The sequence below is a fragment of the Anticarsia gemmatalis genome, chromosome 18 (assembly GCF_050436995.1).
Source record: "Anticarsia gemmatalis isolate Benzon Research Colony breed Stoneville strain chromosome 18, ilAntGemm2 primary, whole genome shotgun sequence".
NCBI classification, from domain to species: domain Eukaryota; kingdom Metazoa; phylum Arthropoda; class Insecta; order Lepidoptera; family Erebidae; genus Anticarsia; species Anticarsia gemmatalis.
Window position 1 is genome coordinate 2,603,479 of NC_134762.1, and position 26,651 is coordinate 2,630,129.

The 26,651-nt window shown below is 35.1% G+C and overlaps 1 protein-coding gene and 1 long non-coding RNA gene across 9 annotated transcripts in view; both read right to left on the reverse strand.

Moving 5' to 3' along the window:
• The window catches only part of Synd (protein kinase C and casein kinase substrate in neurons protein Synd), a 145,265-nt gene that overhangs the window by 23,225 nt on the left and 95,389 nt on the right, over nt 1-26,651 (reverse strand). For all 8 annotated transcript variants that reach the window (XM_076126270.1, XM_076126273.1, XM_076126271.1 and 5 more), the window contains one exon: nt 21,464-21,652. In XM_076126270.1, the coding sequence (XP_075982385.1) occupies nt 21,464-21,652 (189 nt within the window). The remainder of the gene's footprint in view (nt 1-21,463; nt 21,653-26,651) is intronic.
• On the reverse strand, nt 13,580-21,455 carry LOC142980721 (uncharacterized). The gene is made up of 2 exons (XR_012959896.1): nt 17,585-21,455; nt 13,580-17,497 (listed from the first exon to the last, which is right to left on the reverse strand). It is a non-coding gene; the product is annotated as an uncharacterized LOC142980721 (long non-coding RNA).

The following is a 26,651-nucleotide window of genomic DNA, read 5'->3' on the forward strand; positions in this document are numbered from 1 at the left end:
CCGCTCAAACAGCCCAATAGCCCTAATAACTGTCAAGGATACTGGTGTTTATACGCAATTTCCGTAAGAAGAGTATTTTCCTAGTGCTTGTGTACTTGGAACGATTTTTACAGGTATTGCGATGTACTATTTACATATTAATGCTCGTGACTGTACCTACATTCAAATTTTAGTTTACTAAAATTAAGGTATTAACTTTATTACAGATTTTAAGACTAGATTTAAGATATTTAGATTATTTTCTTTTATTACGTTATTTATTAGATATTAAAGAAATTATTGTTACGTTTTTGAGATACGTTTTTGAATAAATATAAAATTTTGCTCTTTAGAAATTATTGGCGAAAATAAACGACAATACTATTCGCAGATAATCAACAAAAACTGTTTCTCTCACACTTCTCAAAAAAAAATACATTGAATTTGTTATTTTATACAATTGTTGCAAATAAAAACGTATTCTCGAAGTTATTCTCGAGTTACGGTTCATAAGTTGATAATGATAAGCGTTATCAGTTATCAAACGGCACGATTGTGTCAGTAACGACAGCGTTATCAAAGACGTGAGTTACAAGTACCTTACGTAAATGCATGAATATTTTGAGAGTAATACATTTTGTAGTACCTATGGAATGATACTGAGTGAAATGTGTTGTGTAACTGATGTAAGGGTTTGAGTGTTGATTAGAAGGCGATATATTATTCTACAGTAGTGCAATTGTTTTTAAAAAAAGAATAGTCGTCTCTTTAAAGCTATTATGTCTTTGATGCTGCATATTAAGTCCTGAAAACAGGGATGGCCTAAATAGGAAAAAACTTTAGCTCTGCAGTTTTGGCTGTGGCATGTTTTAAAAAGAGTTGCTAGGAGTTTCTTGCCAGCTTTAATTTGCTCTACGTAGTTGGCGGTAAATTCACTCTCTGTATCATTGTTTTATTATAAGTCTCAGTATTTGACATAAATGAATGATTCGATTTTGATTCTTGATTGAGTAGAAAACGGACCTTATTTAACGTGAAAATTTCCCAAGCGGAATATTCTATCAATAATTTTGTACAGAAATAAAAGTGTAAAAATAATTTATTCCAAGGCGTTTAAAAAAATTATATAAAACACCATTAAAAGAGAGAGACAACGAAATTGTACACTTTTCTAAAGTCAGGAGTAATTTACGAGCACGTAAAAGCACGTATCAATGCACCACTAAAGTACTTTTAACAAGAGCGCTTGATAACTGGCTCATAAATCTGAACAACTGTAGCGAGGAACGAGGGAATAGACTTGTTAATACATGTTCTGCGTCTGCGCATGTGGGGGTACGCAGTGAGAGCGGGAAGCGATAAGCGAAACGGTAAACGGTTTCTTCAATATATTATACAGATTCAGCTGTCTTTAAATTTAAATATAATGAGAAACGGTGAGTACGGAAACAAATACCCGTATACTTTGTGGCACGCTTACTAAGAATGTATAAGAACCAGTTATGTTTAAAAAAAACTTAAAAGCAATTGTGACAGGATGTCACAAATGCTTTTTGAAGCTAATATAGTACATACTTTATACAACAGTATTCAAAACCAGCGGTTATGTTTATCATCAAGTATATGAACGTAAACAAAATAAAGGAAGTTTGAAGAGATCACAAGTCTCTACCTACGGCAAAAGGGATTGCGGCGTGATTTTATGTAATGTTTTCTACTATCATTTTCTTCTACATAAGTACTAACGTGCAAGCAATTATACCACAGATGGAATACTCGCTTGCACAGAGACCGTACCCTCACAGAACATGATAATTGGAGCACGCGAGGTAATCGCAACTTTTTTACCAATCACATAAGTTGTGCTGGAATTTAACCGATTACTGTGTCTGTGTGCCACAAATTAGCGGTTTCGGACTTGCAGATCATTTGATGTAGTTACACGACTTTTTTAATCTCATTATTGTTTTGTGTTGAATTATGTATGTTAGATTATACAAGAGTTTTATGGTCGAATGGCATGTCATGATGACCTGAGTTAAGTTATTGCAGTTAGATGAAAATGAGTACTAATGAAGTCTGTAGTATGACTAATTTATTTAACAAACTAGCTGACCCGTGCGGCTCTGCTCGCGTGAATTTCGTACTGTTGCTTATTCGTTTGAGCACGCGAATTGCGAAGCACTACACACCTTCACATAAAAATGCTAACAACTCTTTTGTCATCTAATGGTTATTTACGAAAGGGGCCCGAAGAGCACACAATGTGACACAGGCTCAGGCGCGCCTGATTTCCTGTGGTTACCTTCTTTTCCGCTCTCGTCTGTATCCGTACCAGTTTACAGTGTAAAATATAATACTTTATTATACACTGACCATTGCTTACCCGTCTGGATTCAGAATATTATTATAGGTACAGACAGACCTATCTGCGCCGGAGCTCTTCACACGCGTTATAATGTAGGTATACTTGCGATGATACGTCCGAAACCGCGTAACCCGTTATTATTTTTTATATATCATCCGTTGTTTATTTTTTAAAACTTACGACATAGTCTGTTTCATAGCTATCCAATTTATCACCTTGATGCAACCAATTAATTTGGTTACGTGTTACAAACTACAACTCCATCTGTTAGTTGCGGCGAACAACGACAACAAACGAAATTACTCGATTTGCCATCTAGGATATCCCGATCGCACCGGAACCACGTAAACCAACATTTTAGAGTAATATATCATACAACATTTATGTTTGAAAATCTTATAAATGTATAGCCTGTTTCAAAGGTATTTTTTTAACAATAAAGCAATCAAAATAAATTAATTAGGAAAAACATGCTGTGTTGCGGACTATATCGCCATCTATTGGTTGGTGCGAACAGCAGGTATCGATACGGCAGGCACCGCGTTAACTATATGCGAATGTTGTGAAATGGCTTGCAACGCCATCTATGGTCTCTTTAGGGAAACGCAGGTTCAAACGAATTCTACGTATTTTTTTCAATTTTCTAAAAATCTATGAAATTTTATGCGATAAAAAGTATCCCAGTACTTGCTCCACTACTTATTCTATGCATATACCAAATTTCAGTGCATTCTATCCGGTAGTTTTTACGTGATAGCGTAACATACAGACAGGAAAAAACCTGACCTTGAACTCTCTACTGATTTATTATAAGTATAGATGATAGTACTTTTTTTATCGTAGCGCTTGTCTATAGTTTGTATAAAACCGCAATAATCTTACATAAATTTACTTTGCTATTGTCCGAAAACCTTCCATTATTCCGTAAAACGAATCTTGCCCGGTCATATCAGTCGATATAAAAACTTGACATTATCACAAGCTTGCGAAGTCCGAAGGTTCACTATACATAAAAATTAAAGCTGGTTCATCATGTATACTAACTTTTCAAAAAAAATTAAACTCCCTTACATTTTATTACATTTCATACTTTACGTTTACAGTAACGCGATTCTTTACAATTGGAAACGTCGAGTATCGAGAGTTTGACAATTAAAATGTGCTGCAAAAATTGTTCCTACAACGTCCGCTAGAGGCGCTAATCTGCAATAAATGCACATACAAAATTCGATTCGATAGTTAGCCGATTGTCAATAGTCGATAGTGGTAGAGAATTGCGGTATAGTTCGCTGGACGTCTAGTTACAAGATAATTAGTGTTTTAGCGTTCGTGACAACTATGTTTAATAACTAGTTGGTGTCTGTTACAGTTTTCTCTTTGCTTTAGTTCTCTTTGATAAATGTGGGAAAACGTCTAATGTGGTGCAGTTCTATGGTAAAAAGTTAATTGAAAATATTGTTTATATTTTCCAAATTTCTCCACACATTAACCAGTCGCTCTGTTTATTTTAGAATAGGATAAATGTTATTTCGGATAGCGGATTGTATTTTACGAATAATTACGTCAAAACCAGGGCGGATTGCGAATGAATCGTTAATTACATTTGATTTTATCGGGGATACCAGGACATGGCTTAAAACAACGATGCCTGGTATAAACGAGAGGGCGCTTATGTCTTGCAGTGAGCAGAGACAGGTGATGAGGATAATGATATATTTCAGCCGCAATTAAACCTATATCGATACCCGACGTTAAAAACAATATAAAACCTTCTTATAACAAAAAAAAGAATTTGGGTAAATTATCATCCAAAAAATAACTGCAATTCAAACAAGATGTAATCTTGCGATTGTCTTCTAGTGATACGACCTACAGTTATTACGTGTACATAATTAGTAGTATAAAAGATAAACAATACATCTCCGTGATGGGTCTCGACGCCATACTGTTTGTGTGTCATGGTTGTTGCTTTATAAATGACACGCCACTTGTAAACACATAAAATTATATCTTTATTGTAAAGAATTGTAGTTTCAATATTTATTTCGTATGGTGGTTAACCCAGAATCAAAAGTTCTCTTATTTTCAAAGTTAGGTACTTTGTAAATAATATTTACTGAGCTTATTATGGATCCCTACCCCTAAAGCCATCCTACTTTGAGAGGTTAACTTAAATCTCAATAAATTGAAATAAGTGTATAATATAAAAATATCTATGGAATAAATGATCTCAGAGAAGTTATTTAGTTAAAGAAATAACTTGAAACGCAAAGAGCGGCTTATAAACGGAAATCTAATCAAGAAAATTCCTGTTGCAATAAACAGTTCATAAAAAGCAAATCGCAATTATTCATGTTCAATGTTTTATTAGATACTGATTAAAAACAATAGATTTTTATTATATTTCTAGTAGGTAAGTCGTGGCACGTGTAAAACAGCACCTAAGTTTACAAATAAGTTTCTTTAGTTTATGAAAGGGATTATCGTTTGCCCACGGCTTCGTCCCACTGGGTTCTATTTAGGTTTATCCTTATTCGGGACATAACTTCATATTCTTGTTTATTAGAGAAACAAAGTTATTTTGGCCGCAATAAGTTTAGAATGGAGTATCCATTCTTCATTATAATATTTAATTGTCTTTAACAAGATGTAGAAGAAATCTATACCGATAATATGTAGCTTGCAGAGTTTGTTTGCTTGAACGCGCTAATCTCAAGAACTTCTGATTCGAATCGAAAAAATATTTTATGTGTTAAATAGTCTAATATGTATAGAGGAAGGCTATTGGCATAACATGACGCTATGACTAACAAGAGTTAAATAAGCTAACGTAAAGTTATCATCTTAACCTTTGCGCCATACGCACATACCTGTTATAGTATAGTTTGATTTTGATTATATACCATGGTTAATGATAAAATAGCCATACAATAAAAGATAATTTTGATACTGTTCAGTATGTCATTGAAAGGTTGAGTTCAATTTAGTCGTCTCGCATCGCCTGTCCTGCCCTTTGACTGATAATGACGGTTTTCCTGTGACATTGCGATATGTGTGTGTACAATAATTGGAGAGATCAATTTTATCTGCAAGGTAACGTGGACCCAATTGTAATGGGAATTGATGAGGAAATCAGGTTATGTAATGAACAATGGTTGGAAATTTGCCATCAAATTGATAGATTATTGGAAGAATTTTATCAATTTCTCATTTAAAACTGACGCCGTCTGTTTTGTTTTACAAGATGTTTCCGTTGCTTATCTACAAAATATGAAAGTTAGTCCTAAAAGTATTCTTTCATTAATCGGATTCTTTCTATATTTCCCCGATCGTACCAGTATATATGATGCCGAAACATAGTTTTGTTTAATAAATTTTAATACGATTGGCACACACAGGAAGACAATTACACCCAGTAGTAGAACAAAATTTTGAATTATGGTGATGTTGATTGTAACTGTACGCATAAATAAAATGTGTATTTGCATAATAAAAACCATAAAAAACACACACAAACAAAAAGTTACATTACAGTAACTATCTATTGTCACACCTAGAGGACAATGAGACCAAGCTACCTGCTGGGGATCTAGGACGATGACGCGCATCTCGACTATGTCATGGCTAGCCGTAGCGTGAGCGCATCTTCGTGATCAGCTGTCGCTGAACACTATTGAATAATCAGTATCAGATTATAGTGGCACGTAATGATATAATGATATACCACGGTTCAATGCGGTGAAACGTTAATTGTTTCAGTGAGAGTGGAAGGTAGTTTGTTTTGATTTGTCTGTCGGGGACAATGTAGCTACAAATAAGTGTTCTTATTTCAGTGTTAACGCGCTGGTGCCTGAACTACCAATTTTCACTTTTAAGCATAATAGTGTAATCCACAAGGAAGAATATCTAACTTCACGCTATCGTTTTCAAGAGCAGAGGTATCACTGTGAAGGAAATTTAAGCTGCAAATGTTCCTTGCAGTTGCAACTTCCCTGTATCATGTTAAAAAATACACCGAACAATAGTGTGAGGGAAATGGTGAAGGCTGTAAACAAGGGGAAGTTTAACCCTAGAGATATGATATTGAAAGATACTACTGAAAATAATACACAATCAAAATAACAATAGTCTTAATAAAGAATTCTGCATTTATATTAGTTCGGATGATAAAAGTCTTTCTTTGCTTATTCCTTTCAGAAAATCCCCTCGTTGAAACACGTCCAAAAGCAATAACAAAGTTTATATTATCCTACTTCTGTAGCAATTAATATTATAACATTGAAACTTAGTTCAATTTTTATAGACCCGAAACTTTGTTCAATATTTTCTCAGATAAATTACGCTAGCACTTGCGTAAGACTTTGTCTATAGCGTCAATAGCGTTTAGTCTCATATAAAAAATACAGTTTGAATAAAATATGATTAAACTACCGCTAGATGTACCTCAAAAACCAGGCCTTTATAAGCTTTGTCACAGACAAAAGCTAGGATTCTTATAGTTTACGTGTTACTCTGGCTTACAAGCTGCAACAATGCAAAGTTTCATCAAAAATGTTGAGAAGTTAGGCAGAGGTGTATGAAATGGTTAAACCATTGCTTGCCTCATCAGTATAACAGGAGTGATATTATGTATGTATATTTATATTCAGTAATTTTGTTTTGGTTGAGTAAGAACCGTAACTTTGTTAAAAATAATATTATTAAAATTAAAGATTTCACAGGCTAAGAAGATAAGGTTGGCTTCTTTTATATATGAGTAAAAATAGGGCAAACCCGCATGCGATAGTAGATACAAATAAATCTGAATATAGGGCGAGATTACGTCAGAATACTTCAAGCCACGCCTATCGTCTCTGAAAATTGTGGCGGCAATTTTGTTCGGTAACCTTTTTCGACAAAATTATGATATGTAAAAGGTCAAATAAAATCCAGTACGAAAACATAATAGTTGGAAAACGAAAACGGTTTTGACGTTTGAGCCTCTTAAATTATATCCAATTATAAATTTGACTTTTATGAGCTACATACAAACTCCGGGGTACAGTTAATAAATATTCTAATACTTATAAATTAAAAAGAATGGAACCCGAAACCTCGTGATTAGCGCCACGGAGGCAGTTTGAGCTGAGCACTAATCAAGAGTTCGATGATGTATCACACACTCATTCGCATCGAGTTGTACTGGTTTTTGAGCTAACCTAAAGGCCAACAAAAACGTTGTACCTATTTGTAAAACGCAACAAGGATAACACAACATACATTTGAATATGTGCAACATTCACGGAAACGGTACGCATATTCGTACAGAATATTAACCCAGTTAAAATTTCAAGTGTTGCTCACAAACATGTTTCACATTCGTGTATTCCTAGATAACTTTCCTAATAACACTCACTACTGACTAGTTTCTGCTTTTAATCACTTTACTCTACATATTATTATTAATATTTGTATTTAGATATGAAGTTTCTAGCACGACACAATTTACCTAAGTAAAACTAGTTTGAGTCCGCGGCTCTACCTGTGTATCTAGTAACAAGGGACTTCCCCCTAGGTCCTAACCTTGCCTAATTCTTTCTTGCCTATGCTTGCCTTGCCTTGCCTCTGCTCTGCCTAGCTCAATAGGTTATACCGTATAAATAAGAATGAAAATTAAACTAAGCAAACATACTAACACATTTATAAAATAAAAAGATTCTTCAATGCGCTAAAGAAGTCAGGTTTCTATTAACTCGAAATTAGCTTGGGCAAACTACTCGATACATCTAATTTTGCTGAACAACATTTAGTTACAAAACTAATCAAATTTAGCTCTTATATCACATCTTTTTGACGGCAGTCGATAAAACTGTATCAATTTAGTATAGTAGTAGATACAGTTCGAAGGAAATAAGGTCGCCCGTTTAATTATTCATTTTTTCGTTCGCTTTTGACGCGATATTTTACGAGTTCAAAGCGATGAGCGGCGCCGAGATAATATTAAGTTATATCGCCAGTTTCAAATTTGACTTTGAGGATAGTAGGTATATCTGTCTTTGTGTAGCTAACTTAGGAATTGAAGTAGCTTTTTGTCGTAAAGATATTTTTTTGGAATCTGGAAGAAAATCTTGTTTTATATTTGGCAAGGATCACCAATATGCTTGTCCTGAAATGATCGGAACAAGCGTATATGTAAAGACGTATCACAACCAATGAGTTTAAATACATGTACAATTTCGTTCTTTGGTCTCTTGCTACCTTGGGAAAAGGCGTGATATTATGTGTGTATTTAATACTAGAATCATATAACATCTAAAATGTCTATATAACAGTTGCAAATATACAACATAGTTTACGTAAACATATAGGATGTACAAGTGAATGCATAAAACTTATGCCTTTTACTGAGAAATTATCATCACTAGTAGTGACTAGAACTCAATAAAACTTTACTCCTCTCGAGGATTGTCTAGAATCAAACCTAAAAGGACCAGCGGGAATCAGTTACTGAGACAGGCAGACAAGTTTATAAATGGGACCGTTTGTAAAGATGGATATGATGTTTGATACTCTTTCACACAAAAACAACCGAACAAACATTTTAAGGGAATTCGCCATAATATTAGTTTATAACTTGATTTAACACATAAGGTACTGTTAAGCCTAAGGAATATTTCCTTGTAGACTAAATCGTAGTCAGTAGCTAGTCCATTATAATTATTTTCAACATGAAAATGTCGAAATGCGACGCCAAAACCTTAAAGACAAATATTCTTATACCTACATATACTAGGAAATACAAATTGTCATCGACAGGTCCTTGTAGAAGGGTCACTATGTGAGGAAGGAAAGGGTCAAAACGTTACCATTTATCACTCAAATGGTCGCTAGAGTGCATTGGGCTGTGTCTTCGACGCGTATCGGAATCGGAATGATGTCGAATAAAAATCAATGGCTTTGTTTGAATCTTTGTTATGTAGTAAGATATTTTGTTTGAGCACTACTACCCCGAAACGGTGTTGTTTTAATAGAAGGCTAAGTATTGGTCTAGTATTAATTAGGCCACTATCATACATGGCACACATATGTACAATGTACATTGTACATACGCTGAGTGCAGTCTGATTGGTTGATTGTTGAAGGAATGATTGTGTTCTTATATGAAAGTTATATAGCTTGCAATGCTTTGTAGACTGGTACAAGTACTATTTTTAATTATGGATAGGGTATTCGAGCCCACGTTAACCACTGCGTCTAACATGCAGCTACATCCATATAAAAAGTAAATTACACTCGCATTCTTTTTCATTCACGGGTACTTCAAACCTTAGAAAAGAATACGTTGGTCTCGTGATGTGAACACAGTCTCGTGTATCTAATATCGGCAAGATATAAACAGGCGGTGGGCGTATGACGTGGGCACTCATCGCCAAGTGTTTTATTTCGGGAGATAACCAGACGCCGATTATTTATTTACATCGGCCTCTGCTGAAAACTATATGAACAGTCTGATAAAGCGCTTTCTGGACATACATTAGCGTCGTCAAATTTGAAAGAAAAATTCTAGTATCGTTGTAAATTACAGTTCCTAGGATACGGCCTTGACACGTTCCTATTTAAGGTTTCTAATGCTGATCCATTTTCTTTTCGTATTGTTCATTGGTTAGTGTCAAAGTGGCAAAGTCGTCAAGCTGTCAATAGAATGTCCGCAATAAGATTTACTTAACCTATAGATCGTTCACCCAAATTACCACGTTGCAGCGGTGACCACAACTGGGTATAACCGTATTAATTACCGTCTCAAACTTACTTCTTACTCGTAAAAATGGCACGAGAATGGAATAGAGGAGGTTTAAAATGATTTTTGTGTAAGTATAAAAAAGCAGTAAGAGGGGAAAATTGCAAAAGTAAGGTGGAGTCTATTTCCCTTGAAATAAGCAAGCAATTGATAAGATAATGCATGTTTACTGAAAATTTATACGAGGCCTAAAATCATTGAGATAATCTTATACAAGTGTTTTGTGAGTTTCTCGCAAAAACAAGATTGTATTCTTCTGCATAGTGATAGCGCTGATAAGAGTGAGCAATGACGCCAGCGAATATGATAAGGCGGTGTTCTTTGAAATATTACATCATGTTGTACACGATTTAACAATTTAAAACAAGTGTAGGAAAGTACTGTCGCAAAAAAATGTTACTATAACTTGGGCCATTTGACACTTGCGAACTAAGTCATGTCATTATATCGGAGTCTCTTGCTCGTACTTACACATTGTCACATTCATTTCATTCTTTTGATCATGACGTAGTTCGCACGTTTTTATATCTACATACGTGTCATGTATTATTTAGCATACCTACTGAAGAAGAACTAGCATGAAGCACTTATATTTGTAGTCACCAGAAGCTCTTTTATGTAGATCAAACCGACACTCAAAATAGGAAGTTATGCTTATGTCTGTTTCAGCGAAATGTCGTTATGAATGTCGAACAGACAGTTCGTCAACAGAAATTTCTACTGAACGGGGCACTAAAGCGTCAATCACTGAAAGTTGAAACGTGATTGCCAGGCTCACGATGGCCATACGCGATCGAGTTAGGAACGGAGATGAATCGGCGTAGTGTGATGCATGTTGATACGCATATACTTAGTAGTGCACTGGACATGTTTAGTTATCAGAGAGCCTTGAAATGCACGATTTATCTAAATAACAATTAATAATTTTCTGTAGTTAAAATATAAAGTAGTTACATTAGATAGACCACCGTCAGATGTTTAGAACAGCGGATCACTGACGCTTTATAATCGCAATGTGTTATGTCATTGCCAGCCGTGATTACATACAATGTCCTTTACTAAGTTTTCCAACTATAAAATATTTTTGGATTAAGTCCGCTGTAGGCGTATCACCAAACACGAAAACGATACTTCAAATGGCAGTTTAAAGTATCCTTTCAAACAGTTACCGAACTAAAACTTGTAAAACAAACTTTGGGTATCAAAACCTATAATTTATTTGTTATAAAACATGTAATTGTAAGTCACTTGAAGCCTTAATAATGAAGTTGTAAAGAAGTGGCGATGGAATCAATAGTGGAGGTGTGTAAATAATTCGTGTGAGGTCGGTCGATATTCTGCCGAATGGGGACACTGGTCAAAGAACTCTGCTCGATCGATACTGATTTGTTCTTTGTAGATTACAAGAAGTTATGTTTAATATTTGCTAAGTTATAAAGAGAGAAGTCGAGTGAGTAGCATATTGAATTAGTAAGCGGTCTTAGTCTGGATAATGATAATCAAAAGTGGCAGTTGCAGGCAAGTATCAAAAGAAGATTTATTTAATTACTAGTTGTACTCGCGGCTTCGCTCGCATGCTACATTTCATCCCCTATTACAGTCCCATTAATAACAATTGCTACTTATGATCGCGGGTTTTAACTATCTCTCCGAATTCATCGAAATAGACTTACGTACAGACTTTTGCATCTATAGTATTAGTTAGGTTTCTGCTTTAGTAACGGGTGATTTTGACAATTTATACCAGCCACAAATTGAATTCTGATCGTATGTCATCATATAATCTGCATAGTGCATATTTATAAAATATACGACAATACGACAAAGAAATAATTTATTCCAGGACAGACACTTTAATAAAAGTAACAGGCTTCGTTTGCCTTCAAGAACAAACTTAAAATGTGAGTTAAGAAAATAAATTGAATACAAAGTTGCAACAGGCCTACTGCATAAAAAGTTGGAAACAAGAAAATAAATGGAGTTAAGTTGTATACGAAGAACTTGGACTGAGGAAGGATCGATAACCACTGCGGGTACATCTACTTTGTTACATTTACATATACTGTGTACTGTGTGTAAGGGATATTTTGTATAGAGACTATAGTCTGCGGCATATTGTAAGCTTAGTTCTATACACTTGTTAAAGGCTCGACGTTGCTTAGACTATTAATAGCTATACAATTTGAACACATTTAAAACTGAGTGAGATCTCATATTAAGCATTTATTGATGACTTTGGAAAAGAGATACGACGGGACTTGCGATATGATGTAAGCATGAAATAAAAACTGAATAAAAGTCAATTTTTTCGCTGCAAAACTGCATCACAAAGGCGCTCGTCACAAATAATATATTGTGCTCGATTGAGCAATAACGTCGATTAAAAATCTGCACTGCAAATGCAGTAAAACTGTATTTTCTCCAATATATTGCGTCTATTTTTACCTTAATCGTAGCTCATTGAGTCATTATTTCTAGCTTCTGTTAGCAAACGTACAAGTCTGCAAACGATCAGACACAAACATTCTGCCTAATGCCAGTAAGAGTTTTGTACATTAAATTTACGTTCGTTACAATGTAGTTATTGGTTAAGTGAAGCGAATTAAAGAAACGAGTTAAAGGCGTTATGTTCCTGGTTAATGAGCTTGTACATAAGTTATGAGCTCTGTTACACGGTTGATTCAGTGAACACTTTATTACTTAGTATGTGGAGGAACGAGGTGATCATGTTCCTCCAACCAAAGGGAGGATCCTCCGACCAGGCGAGGTGATCGTGCCTGGTGGGCCTAGGCTGCCCGACTGTTGTAGTCGGGAACTTGTATATATAGTCAGTTGCAGTGCAAACTTCGATAGCGCGATCTAGGACTTGTGACGTCAGTCACACTGCGCGTGGTGGTTGGTTGCGCGCTGGTCCCAGTAGATGTCGCTGTATGTAGCGAGCCGCTACATCACTCCCCCTCAGACCGTAGGTCGATCTTCTCTTCATGTCAGTCAGTCTCTCCAGTGCCATGCATTGATGAGTCCCAGTGAGTCGGAACTGTATGCCGCTAGTCCCAGTGAGTCGGAACTGTATGCCGCTAACTCCAGTGAGTCGGAGAGGTGCGGTGTGCGGTGAAGTGTCCCCAGTGAGTCGGGGCGAGGTGCTTGTTGTCTGCGGTGAGTCGAGACGAAGCGTTGCGGTGCCCTGGGTGCGTCAGAGTAGCGTGACGATGATGCCCAGGTTGGATGCCGCTGAGGCCGTAGGGTAAGCCAGTCATGTGCGTGAGCGACATGTTCGTGGAGTGCCCTGGTGTGGCCGAAGATGCTGGCTGGAGTTGTACGACTGCTGCTGTAGGAGTGAGGAGTGATGAGGGTGCGAAGGTTTGCTGCTGCTGGTCTGATCTTCGTGAAGGCTGCTTCCAATCACGTCGGGGTCACCACTGTGGAGGAACGAGGTGATCATGTTCCTCCGACACAAAGGGAGGATCCTCCGACCAGGCGAGGTGATCGTGCCTGGTGGGCCTAGGCTGCCCGACTGTTGTAGTCGGGAACTTGTATATATAGTCAGTTGCAATGCAAACTTCGATAGCGCGATCTAGGACTTGTGACGTCAGTCACACTGCGCGTGGTGGTTGGTTGCGCGGTGGTCCCAGTAGATGTCGCTGTATGTAGCGAGCCGCTACAAGTATGCTGGACTTTAAAAAGTATGCAAATAACAAGTATATGATAGTAAGAACGTATTGTATTTTTTGGAACACAAAATTGGCCCTGTAGCCTTAATGACGGAATGCATATGAATATAATAATATTTTACCAACTGTACTTTACAAATCATAATAAATAAAAAAATATTTTATATTACAAATCATAGGTTTCATAATCGTTTTAACAACACGTAATAAGTAAGTTTCCTTTTTAAAGTGTACATTTTTAAATTTATTTATCGAATTAACTTTAAACTACGTTGTCCTTATACTTTAAAAAAACGTTAGTGGCTTAACCAAACATCTACAAACAAAAGATCTAGTTAAAAATATAGACTCAACTCCTTCGGACCCAAAGCGACCCATCTCAAAAACTGTCAAGGGCAAGTGAAAAAGTCAACACTTTTCCAATTTGTCTTCCGTCTTTGTGGAGCCCCTCGCTTAATGAACACAACTTTTCTTTGAAACTTTTTAAATTGATGGCAGTACTAAATGAAGACAAGACTGGACGATGGGAGATATTATTTTATAGGAAAATAAGTGGAATCTGTCATAATTTTTTTAAGACTTGCTTTTGTCGGCTTTGCTAGCAGGCATGTTTTTTTGTTCAACAAAAAGGTCTGAATATTATTCCTTTCCCAGGGATGTCCTATTATATTAAACACCAAATCAGTATCAGGATAACGATGTCCTCCTGGCCAAATTCAGCTACAACGGCCAGATTCATTGAAACCAGACAATTGTACAGGACTTTGTTTGTAGTGTCCAAGTCTTAGTGTGAGCACAATACTCAGGTACTCTTTATTATTTTATTCTCATAGCCCGGTGTGACGGCAAAACGGACACGACTAGTGAGAGGCAAATAATAATAAGAAATAAAGAATGATTGCCTTGATACTTCCCATCTAAGAGAAAAGAAATCAGTCTTTAAATAGACGTAGAAATATTAATAAGTAAGTAAGTGGTAACCATTACTGTCCCACTGCTGGGCACGGGTTAAATTACTCACTTAAAAGTATTGACCGACATTATGTCCAAAACGAATACATAAACAAAATTTATGAAACCAATTAATCGTTGATTTCTTTAGTTTCAAAGCACAAAGTGTAACTTAGCCTCGGGGCGTAGCTTTCTTTACTAACATCAATTTATTAAGATAACATAAAGTAGGCCTATAATACCCATTTAAGTTCCGTTCATACCTGCTATATTAAACTGAGAGAAATGAACATGAAGAGACCGTGTCAGCAGACATGTCGGCTCTCAAAAATCTATGAAAAGTATCGTTTTACTGTCCTGCTAAAAAGACATAGTATAAGCTCCGATTAAAACAGTTTTTTTTTCACTTTCAATCAATTTTTTATTTGATCGATAAAGACTAAACATTGTGTATTTAATCAGAGCAGTAAAAAAAATCTTAGTCTGTATGTCTCTTCTTTTAAGGCTTTGTTTATATCTGTGTGGTGTCCAACACATGGAACGGCTGCAATTCTTCCGTAATATTCGCATAGTCACCGGCAAGTGTTCAGACTATAATATATAGGAAATAGAGACCCCGAGACATTTTCGCCTGGGTTTGGTTAATTACCACATTAAATCGTACTTAATATGCAAACTATAAATAAATCCATCGAGTTTAATTTACCTAAGTTTTAAATTCAGGCAGTGTTTTTAGTGTAACCTAAGATTAACACCTACAACATTAAACAATTTTACTAAAGTTTTGCTTTCTTTTTATAATAGTTGTATAGTTATTTATTTGCTATTTAAAGATATTGTAAAGAACATAAGTAGGCCTACACGATTAAAAGAAAGTCATTTAGGGAGTGCCGTCATTCATATGATTGCTTCTAATTTTACGACGCTATAATTGGCTAGTATTATATTTTAGTTAATGGATAGAATTTATAATAATACCTATATAATAGCTATTGAGTGGAATTGTTTGAGGAAGCTGAGTGTATGAGGCATGCTGCACACGTATCCGGTTCGGCATTATACAGCCTACCCCTAGTTTCTGAGGTACATTTAGCGGTAGATTATCTATTCAATAGCGTTTAAACTCATATAAAAAAACGCTTTTGAATAGATAAACTACGGCAATGTACTCAGAAAACGGGCACTTGTCAGGCGGCAAAACCGAATATGTGTAGATAAACCCGATTGGCACAAGCCGAACAAGTGAGTCGAATCGTTTTTTTTGTTTGATAAATATTTCCAAACCGAATACGTGTGTAGCAAGCTTTATTGTTTAGTCTGTAGCAAGTTTTGCTTGTTAGTAAGCACGAAGTTTAATATAAATTATTTTAATTGGAAGAAATATAATTGTATTGTTTATAACTTTGGTTGTTTTCTCCGAAACAGTATAAAGAGCTGGAACAATAAAGCTATGTTTACTATGTATATTGTATTTATTAGTCTTGAATAATTCAGCCAGTCGACTATAGACTGAGGCTGAGCACATTCTAAAGTTTGACTGTAAACTTTACCACCTTTTCAGTGAAATTGAACTTTCAGATTTATAATTATTTAGGTACTGCTTAGACACATACAAGTCAAGCCCGCGAATGTTTTCTTCGCGGGTTTGACAGATGACCTTGGCGCGCGCTCTTTCCTTTGGTGCTTCACGCGAGAAAGAGCGTGTGTATAAAGGCACCTATTGTTTCAGAATATCTATAGCTACAAACACGTATACCGATCTATACTAAGTACCAACTGAACAGCTGAAATCTCATCAAAACCCAACTGACCCATATTTGATCGGAATTCGTTAGAAAATGTACAAAACAGGTCATCGCACCGACATTCCACGGGTGTAACGCGGGCGTTATTGCGATGCCGAGTGATTCACGAATATCCGCCGGTCCGAAACGATATGCGGAACTGAAAAGCGTACGTCATTCGGATGAGTGTGGGAGAAAGTGTTTGAAACTCATCGATTTAATGTTTATTTATATTGATTAATTTTGAAAAACATCCTAGAACTAACTATCTTAAAATGTGTGATAGATACCACGTCTAATAAGGACTATTAGTTACTCACTATCTTTGATTTTTCACTAGAAATCAAAGTCGTTCACATGCCACTCAATGAGTTTTGGACTTTATTTTTGTTATCATTATAATAAAAAAGTGGCTAGACCACGGTTTTAGCACTACTGATTAAGTAGATGCTAATCACGTAGAATTTTGACAATTGCTTTCAAAATTTTTATCTCATTTTATCTCACGAATAGATTATCCTACACTTATCTGAAGCATTCAGAAGTCCAGCATACACAATTAATCAGCCAGGATGCTAACTACCTACCAAACCCTACCTATCTATGGACTGACCTCTATAAAGGTTGCTTACTTCACCGACCGACTATAAGCGCCTCAATCTATTAGTAATTCATAATGACAAATACTTACAAAACTATGAATATGTATACAAAATGCGTCAGTGTAGCATGTTTAATTCATAACACCTCATCTGATGTGAAATACATAATATCTACATATTATTCTATCAATTGATAGTCAACTTGCAGAGGTTTTTCCAAGGTGATACTTAGCAGTATATACCCGCGCTGATCGATCTTTTAGGTTAAGCTTCGCTTGCCGAGGTTGTTCTGTAGATGGGTGACCATCATATACATATAAGATATTTTATTCAGGATTTTCAAAAATAAACCATAATTTGTTTCTCTGAAAACACAAAGGTTTGTTTTATTTCATACGTCTTTACAATAACAAAACAATTATCAATTTCTAACACTATAACAATTATCTCACCTGAAAACACAAAGAAACGACAATTAAAGTTTACTAATATCACTTCCTGAATTACATCGTTTCTTAAATGGAATCAAATCAAAAGTTTTATATCAATAAATTTGCACAAAATTATCTGACAATCATCCGTCATTGAAAACCACAGATTAATGAAATGTCATTTCATTACATCTCCCCCCCTAAGAAAGAAAATTCCCAATAATAGTATATCATAATGTAGGTATCTATAAGTTATTTTCATATTCGTTTTCTTCTACTTCCATTTCTTCAGCTTCTGTTGTGGCAGGTTGTAATTTTGTTACGTGGAATAAAGTTGATTCCGTTTTTCTGTTGCCAGTGTCAATCCTATAAATGGAGTTCGATATTTTCTCTACTATCTTGAAAGGGCCTATTCTTAATTCTTCTAATTTTTTTCTATTCAGTCTATTCCCATTTTCTACATATACACTGTCTCCTATCTCTAACTTTTGTATTTTTCTATTTCTATCAAATATTTTCTTGTTGTACTTGTGGGATTTTATTGTATTCTCTAATGCTAATCTTCTATTAGCAATCCACTTATCTTCTTTTTCTATTGTTTTAATTTCATTTGGTAGAATACTGACATTTGTACCATCTAGTAGATATTTTGGTGCAAAACCTGTAACAGAGTGTTCGGTTTCGTTATATTTCTGTACACATTCTCTTGCTACTGTTGTCCATGTTTTCTTATTATTTTTCTCATTTATTCTACATCTCATCCTATTCACAATAGTTTGATTTAATCTCTCATTCAAGCCGTTAGAGAATGGTGTATTGACAGCTGTAAAGATTAGTTTGATGTTATTCTCCTGCAAATATTGCTTAAATTCTCGTGAATTGATGCCCGGATATTGATCTGTCAAAATTATTCCAATCTCATCTGTCTCTAGGACTTTTTTTGTTAGTTTTATAAAGTCAGTTGCATTCTGTGTTTTTGAAGTCGTAATAAATGCATATCGTGTGTAGTGGTCTACTAAAGTGATATTAGTAAACTTTAATTGTCGTTTCTTTGTGTTTTCAGGTGAGATAATTGTTATAGTGTTAGAAATTGATAATTGTTTTGTTATTGTAAAGACGTATGAAATAAAACAAACCTTTGTGTTTTCAGAGAAACAAATTATGGTTTATTTTTGAAAATCCTGAATAAAATATCTTATAAAACGACAATTAAAGTTTACTAATATCACTTCCTGAATTACATCGTTTCTTAAATGGAATCAAATCAAAAGTTTTATATCAATAAATTTGCACAAAATTATCTGACAATCATCCGTCATTGAAAACCACAGATTAATGAAATGTCATTTCATTACATACATATCGAGTTTCTCCGTGTTTCGGAAGGCACGTTAAATTGTGGGTCCCGGCTGTCATTTTCTAAGATCTTCGACAGTCGTTAACAGTAGTCAGAAGATTAATAGATATAACCAGTCCTACCGAAGCGAATCGTGTAACGCGGCGTTATTCGTACCGGATTATCCGTTCGTCCGGTTATTTATCAAACTTATAAAGTTTGTTAACAAGCATAATGTTGAAGCCTTCTTTTACGTATGGTAACGTAGAACTATTTGTTGATTTAAACCAATTTAAACTTATACTTATTTAAATCCTATGTTAGGTAACTGTGTTTACCTTGGCTAGCGTGCAATCTGTTATGATAAGTCTCGTGATACGGAAACAGATACTTCAAATATTACATCTTGCATCTTATCAATATTATTCCAATGTGATATGCCAAAATATTGGACATTTTGAAACCACAAGTCTAAATTATTTCGAAAAATACATGAATATGCTAAGGAAATCAAAATTTAATAATTCAATATTTCTATCCATTTAATTTTACTTTGATATTTCCTATATATTTGCTGATATTAGCAAATGTTTTGAAAGTGTTGATGAATATTTAAAGGATATTTAGTAACAGTTTGAATCATAAATTAATATTGGTATCATCACCTGTTTTCTGACACAATATTACGATAGCTGATTTATATCCTCTCATCCACATCTCTTTTTTTTTTTAAAGTAGGTCACGAAAATCCATATCCATACTAATATTATAAATGTGAAAGTAACTCTGTCTGTCTGTCTGTCTGTCTGTCTGTCTGTCTGTCTGTCTGCTACTCAATCACGCCTAAACTACTGAACCATTTCGCGTGAAATTTGGTATGGAGATACTTTGATATCCGAGAAAGGACATAGGCTACTTTTTACTCCGGGAAAATATCTCATTCCCATGGAAAACAGCGACAATCGGAAGAAACCGCTCCACCGCTTTGCGGTTGCACTGGCGCTCTCACTAGATGGCGCTACTGGCAATATTAAATCGCACTATCATTACGTTTTATGTTGTAGCTGGGTAAGCCTACGCTTTGGAGATTCTTAACCGAAATTTGATTATTATGCTACTTACGTTATTCTAATCAGTTGAGGTTATACTCTTTCGAATTGATATTATTTGAAATAGTTTCCACTAAATATTTCGTGTTAGTTATAATAAATTTGTTTGTATATTCTTTTAAGTAGTTTTAATTACATTATTTTCGTATTTAATGTTAATATTATACCCATTTAGTGGTATTTGGTACAATTTCGTGTTAGTTTAATTGTATATTCTTTTAAGTAGTTATGAGTATTATATTATAGTATATGGTCACCCATCCACGGAACAACCTCGGCAAGCGTAGTTTAACCTTAGAGATGGATGCACGCGGTTGTTACTTAGCTACGAGGTTCTCTTATCTATACAATTATTATAAAGCTGAGTTTGTTTGAACGCGCTAATCTCAGGAACTACTGGCTCGAATTGAAAAAATATTTTTGTGTTGACCATTTACCGAGGAAGGCTATAAGCTATAACATCACGCTTCGGCCAATAGGAGCGGATTAGCAACGAAAATTGTTACAAAAACGGGGAAAATTATGACCCATTCTCTCTCATATGACGCAAGCGAAGTTGCGCGGGTCAGCTAGTGCTTCATATATTAGACGTTACGGGGAAAGAAATCTTAAAAAATACAGCTAAAAAAAGGCTTAAGTGGTTATGTACCAGATGCAGTTTCATTACATTTTCTGTCACTTATTCTATTGGGTAGTTTATCCCTTACTTAACCGAGAGTTAAATAATAGTCTATCATATTTTGCACAATATTATCGTGAGTACCCTCGGGGTATATAAATGTAGTTCAGAATAATGTTCGTAAAATATATTCCCGCGTATTTCCTAGGTGAATTCCAGTAAACATTTCACAGTGGTTCGAGCTCAAACAAACACACTGTGCGGATTATTGGCTCTGAATATGTACGAATGAACGAACGCTACAATACCAACCATATATTTGTTTGAAGCTTCGTAACCGAGTGTACGGTTATTTTATTTATTGTTAACGAAATATGAAACGAATTCTTTGTATTTATGTTGAATTCGTGGAGATGTTTTGAAGGTTCTCCTTCAAAAGTATATTTGATGGTAATGATCAAAGAAAGCCCTAGAACAAGCTGAGTGCTAATTTAGTAAAGCGAAAAGCCCCATTTCTCCGTTTTAGTGAGGCTGTATTATAAGATTGTAAAAACAATTACCGTTTACCAGATATTTACTTTACTTTTCTCACTTACAAGTGAAACTTCGAAGTGAGAAAAGAACGAGAGTGGAAAGAGAAGAGAAAACAGTACCAAGATTTATCTTCGGACAGTTTTCGTATATCATAGTAGTCTTAATCCAAGATTATAACGTACTAATCAAGTCGAAAGCGAGACATGAATTTTAGTTATACCTAGTCTATTGACTATTATTCCCTTTTACCTTAAAAAGCGTATTTTACCCGTAATGTACCACCTAGTCTGAGCACCACTGACCTGATCAGGACTAAGCGAGCTGTCGCCACTAGCATTCCTCTCCTGATTCTGCGCGGTCCGTTCCTGCTTGCACGCCGTGTGGTACTCCAGCCTGGTCCGTTCCACCTTCTGCAAGAGTTTCGCCCATGGCTTCTGCGCCTTCTTGAACGCCTCGTCCATTTCTTTGCGTTCTTTTAGTTGGATCATTGACTGTGGACAATGAGAAATAAAGATTAGACAACATGCTTCTGTATACATATGGTCTTAAATGCTATGAGATTTTTTAAAGATTACCCTACGGTAACCTATTTGTTGCAGCACACTTCACGCGCTGATAGATTTAAATGATTTTGTGCAGTAAGTTAAAACCTTAAACGTATTTTAAGATAAGACGCCCTCGCATGTAAAAATAATCTCCAATATTTTTCTGGAAGCCTTAAAAGAGAAACCCTACTTATACTCTATTTTCATAAGCTCAACTAAATTACTGATGTAGATAAATAGATATTTATTACGCCTGGAACATACGCAAAGTTTTTCAGGATACCTAATCATAATTTACGTTCCTTGTGGGAAGGTAAAGTATACCACCAAGCGAAATACTTCAAGTTCTAGATGTATAGCCTTTTATGTTAAAAGAAACTAAGTAACTTTGGACCTTTTAAAAGTTTAGTTTTACACCTTCTGACATTGAAACCTCTTAAAGAAAATTTTGTAACGGGAGAACAACTTTTCACCGCTGAATTTTTCAAAGTGTGACAAGCTGTATTTCACAGAAAATGGTGACATATACTGGAGTACACTTTTAGTAATATTACGTGGTATTCTCGTATGTCCTCACTTCGAGAATATAGAAGAATATATAAAAGTGTAGAAATAAGAATCTCTGTAGAATGGCACTGAATATGTCACAAGACAAATTATTGTAATTTCGTTTATCACCGTTCATACGGTAGAATTTGTTCGTACATTTGTAAAGAAATTCGTGGTTCTTCATATTTATTATAGTGACATACATTTTCTTAGACTAATAAAGCGTAAATCGATATAATCGTTGTTTGAACAATTATGTCATGAAAATTACGATCGATTGGCCTTTAAGTGTCCAACGTACTTCTGTGTTAATTATTTACAAGCCTCATTATGTACTGGGTCATTAAAACATTGACTTGAAGTTTAAAATGACACCTTTACTAACTAAAAGCCGAAGATAATTTTTCTGTTTTTTTTTTTAGTCACCTGTCTTTTGAAAGTTCAACTAAAACATTATAAGTTACCAGCATATCTCATGATAATAATAAAGGAAAAAACCCATTTCGGAACTGCATTGTCTCTGCTGTAATACCATACAAAATAGCAAACACATTTTTATTCGCACCGATCAGTACTCCAACGTAACACAACAAACTTTCTTAAAAGTTTCAACCAAGCGTCCTATCAATTCCTAACACCTATTTCTCTCTCCACTTAAGTCCAACTATCAATGGCATATCTTAAAATAGTCTCCATTACTCGTATCCATGACACGTTGATGTGATTCAATTATGTTAAGCGCGAACATGCGTGCCTCCGCATACGCCTGCGTTAAGTCTCGCTAGAAAGTTATTTGTCTCCTCACGTTTACGGGCTGCATTGTAAGTGTTTGGTGTCTGCTTCCTGATTAGTTTGGTATGTTTTACTCATTATATAATGTTGAGCTTTGTTGTGAAAGAAGCTATAAATATGCCTGTCGACAAGATGTATTTGATAAGTAGTCATGGCTTCCACCCAGGCTTGGCTTTATAAAACAATCAAGGCAGAAAATTGCGTGATATAATAGAGAAAATGGTAAAGAACTTTGCTTTAAAAAACTGCTATCAACTTTTAATGAACGCATAAAACAGTAAAGTCACATGTTGTTTAGAATATACGTACTTACTCTCAATCGTAGTCATTAAACAAACACAGCAATATTTTCATTTTCGCAACGAAAACAAGAGCGATTTCCCTCAACATTTCTAAGCCAAACACTTCAAAAGCAAGGCCCAGCAACAGTTTACACGAAAAAACAAACGTCTGCACCCCTCGGCGTTTCGCTTTACTTTACTTTTTACAGATCAACATGGAAAACCTGTGCAAGCTTCGCAATGAAAACGCCAAAACACAGAGTATTTTTGTGTACACAAATAAATAAAAATAAAGGTAAATACGGTGCGAATGTTCCACGAAAATGTGGAGAATAAGGCAAAGTTTTAAACGTTTAGCGAAATGTGTGGAGCGGTGTCGAACATAAAAGTTTCAGGAGATACTATGTTGTACGGCTTGTTCAGCGTTAAAAGCGGCTTTTCGTCTTTTTTTCAGGGTATTACTCTGTATAATGGAGAGCTTATTTCTGAAGGTTTTAAAACACTTTGCGGCGACGTAAAAAGTGATTCGCTGTTTTTACGCTTACAATTTTTGATACGAAAATATATGGGAAAGCTTAAGGTGTTGTTTAATGATCTCTTGACATTAATGCGTTGCCAATGTTAGGCATCGTTTATTATTTTTTCTTTGTTGTTTATTTTGCGCAGGAGATACAAATGTAAATACAATTATTATTATTTAAAGTAATTTTGCTATGGAAGCCGCGTACTTTTATCCATAAATGCTGCCGGGGGACTTTTACCCAACAACTGTAGACCAACTAACAAAATAAAATAATATTTATACCATTACGGTCCCACTATTTACTATGGGGCTTACCTATTCAAAGTAGTGGTCTTCGCTGGCTTAAGTTTTAGGGTTATGCGAGTGTTTAAACAACTCTCATATCTGCAGTTTCCTCACACAAATTTAACAAACACAACACTCTAATACAAGTCTTTACCACAAATATTTCACCTAAGCAGTAAAATATTTGCTCAAGTAAGTACAATGCATTTGTCCATTCGTTGAGAGGCATCGTAATGTTGCATACCAACTCATCCGTGAATTATGTAAGACTATTGAGACATTACGTAGATTAACTTGTTTTGATACCTAGGTAAGGTGTTTAGTACATTACATTAGGCAATAAAACAATGAGGCTTTATGTAGTTGTAAGTATCAAAAATTTTGTTTCATGAGGTCGAAATTTCGCCATGCGTCAATCTAAACTATTAAATGTTATGAATAAAGCAGGTTTTTTAGAACAGTAAAGGTAAAAAATAATTTAACAACTAAGTATATTTTTTTAATTCTGCTTTGGCCACAGGAAAAGACGTATAAACAATGACAAATCTAATTAATTGAGAGTGTTAAATGTATTGGATGGTAAATTTTCGTTTCATTAGATATATCGAGTGATACATGGTTGTAGCTTTTCGAAAATAAAATTAGATAATAATTTGAATGTTTTGTATAAATTATATTAAAAGTCATTTACATCCTGTTATTCTTGTATAAATAAACTTAACGTGTTAGATATTTATAGTTCGACACGACATTGCCCGAGACCATCCCAAAATAATCTTTACAAAATAAACATCTTCAAAAAGCGTCACATTTTTGAAGATTTTCAGTAGAGATCCTTTCAAAATTCCGAAGAACTTCTTACTTTGTTCAACGATCACAAAATTTTGAATCTGTTTCCAGGATCGGACTGATAACTAATATGCTAATTATACTATGCTAATTGGGTTAATCCACTTGTGTTAAAATATTCGTTATACATCTCTACCTTATGCCTTTGGCCTATAAAACGAAAGCGCTAAAAACAGTCCCACTGCTGGACACCTAAGTCCTTCATACTGGCCTAAGTGGCCAAGTGCAAATTGGGGACGTAATTTGTAAAAAAAAACTGTTCAAATTACTGTCGGATTTACAACATTTCCTCACAATATTTTCGTTCACCGATAGAACAATAATTTCTAATTATGAATTTTATCGTACACCAGTGTTTAGTTACAATGTTGCATCGTAACTACACAAAGTCGTCATAATAATAGGATCGCTAAGCACTTCGTGTCGGACTGCTGTAGCACTATCATCTGTATTGTGTGTATAACCTTGCGACAGATGATGGCCGGTCGTATAACAATCGTGAACTGGCATTTACGGACGCAATTATTTGTAATATTTACTGAAACGATTGTGCATATCTTGTTTTAGCATGTTTTTAACAAATTTTGATCATATAACAATGTAGACCACATACCAATATACACTACTTTCGATGACTATAGTAAATTACGAATTTATAATTATACATTTAGCCTATCACTGTCTCACAGTTAGGTTCATTTATTAATATCTAGTAACGAGAGAGGGGTGTCGTTTTTAGTTTACCACACCGTGCATTTCGGATTTAGGTGACTTCGCTTTATTTTAAGAACTACATATGTTAAAATCTAAACAATGTTTTGCCGTGTTTTCCTTTACCGTTAATTCCTAACAAACACAATAAATATCAAAAATATCATTGGACAACTCACACACGGTTATTTGATTCCAAACTAAGCAGAGCTTGTACTATAGTTACCAAATAACTGATAAACAGACTTATATACTTCTAAATACATACTTATATAGATAAATTGACATCCAGGCTCAGAACAAATACTCGTGCTCATCACACAAAGATTTGTCCCGGGTGGGATTCGAACCCACCACACGCGGCGCTACGGTTGTTGCGGCGAGGTGACCGCTTATACCACTGCGCCAAACGTGCAGTTAAAATATCGAAAAATAATTGATGTTTTCACTAGATTTTGAATCCCAAACCACTAGCATAAAAGGTGAATGCGATCACTGTTATTTTCACGCTTTTATTTTTTAGCGGCGATATTTCAAACGTTTCCAGTATAACGATATCATTAAACCGTCGTGGTTCATAATCATTAAGTAATTAGGTTGTAATAATTCTTCAAATATTTTAGCGGACACGTCAAGGGTAACACACCGGTATTACACTACACTGGAAACGGAACACAAACGCCGGTCCATTGCGAAATTTTGCTTGCGGTAATTTGCACACACTACTTCAGAAAACCACGAAATATATTTTAATATACCCACAATTTTAGAAACCAGCACATCATGTTTTCTAAATTTGTAACGTGAGATGAGCCTATTTTGAAATTGTATATTAAAATTTAAAGACACATTGGAAGCAATGTCGAGATTTACGAATATTATATTTCCAATGCGACGCGACATCATATTGCCTGGCCAAATGCTTATCGGCCAGGCAATATAATATAATTACACT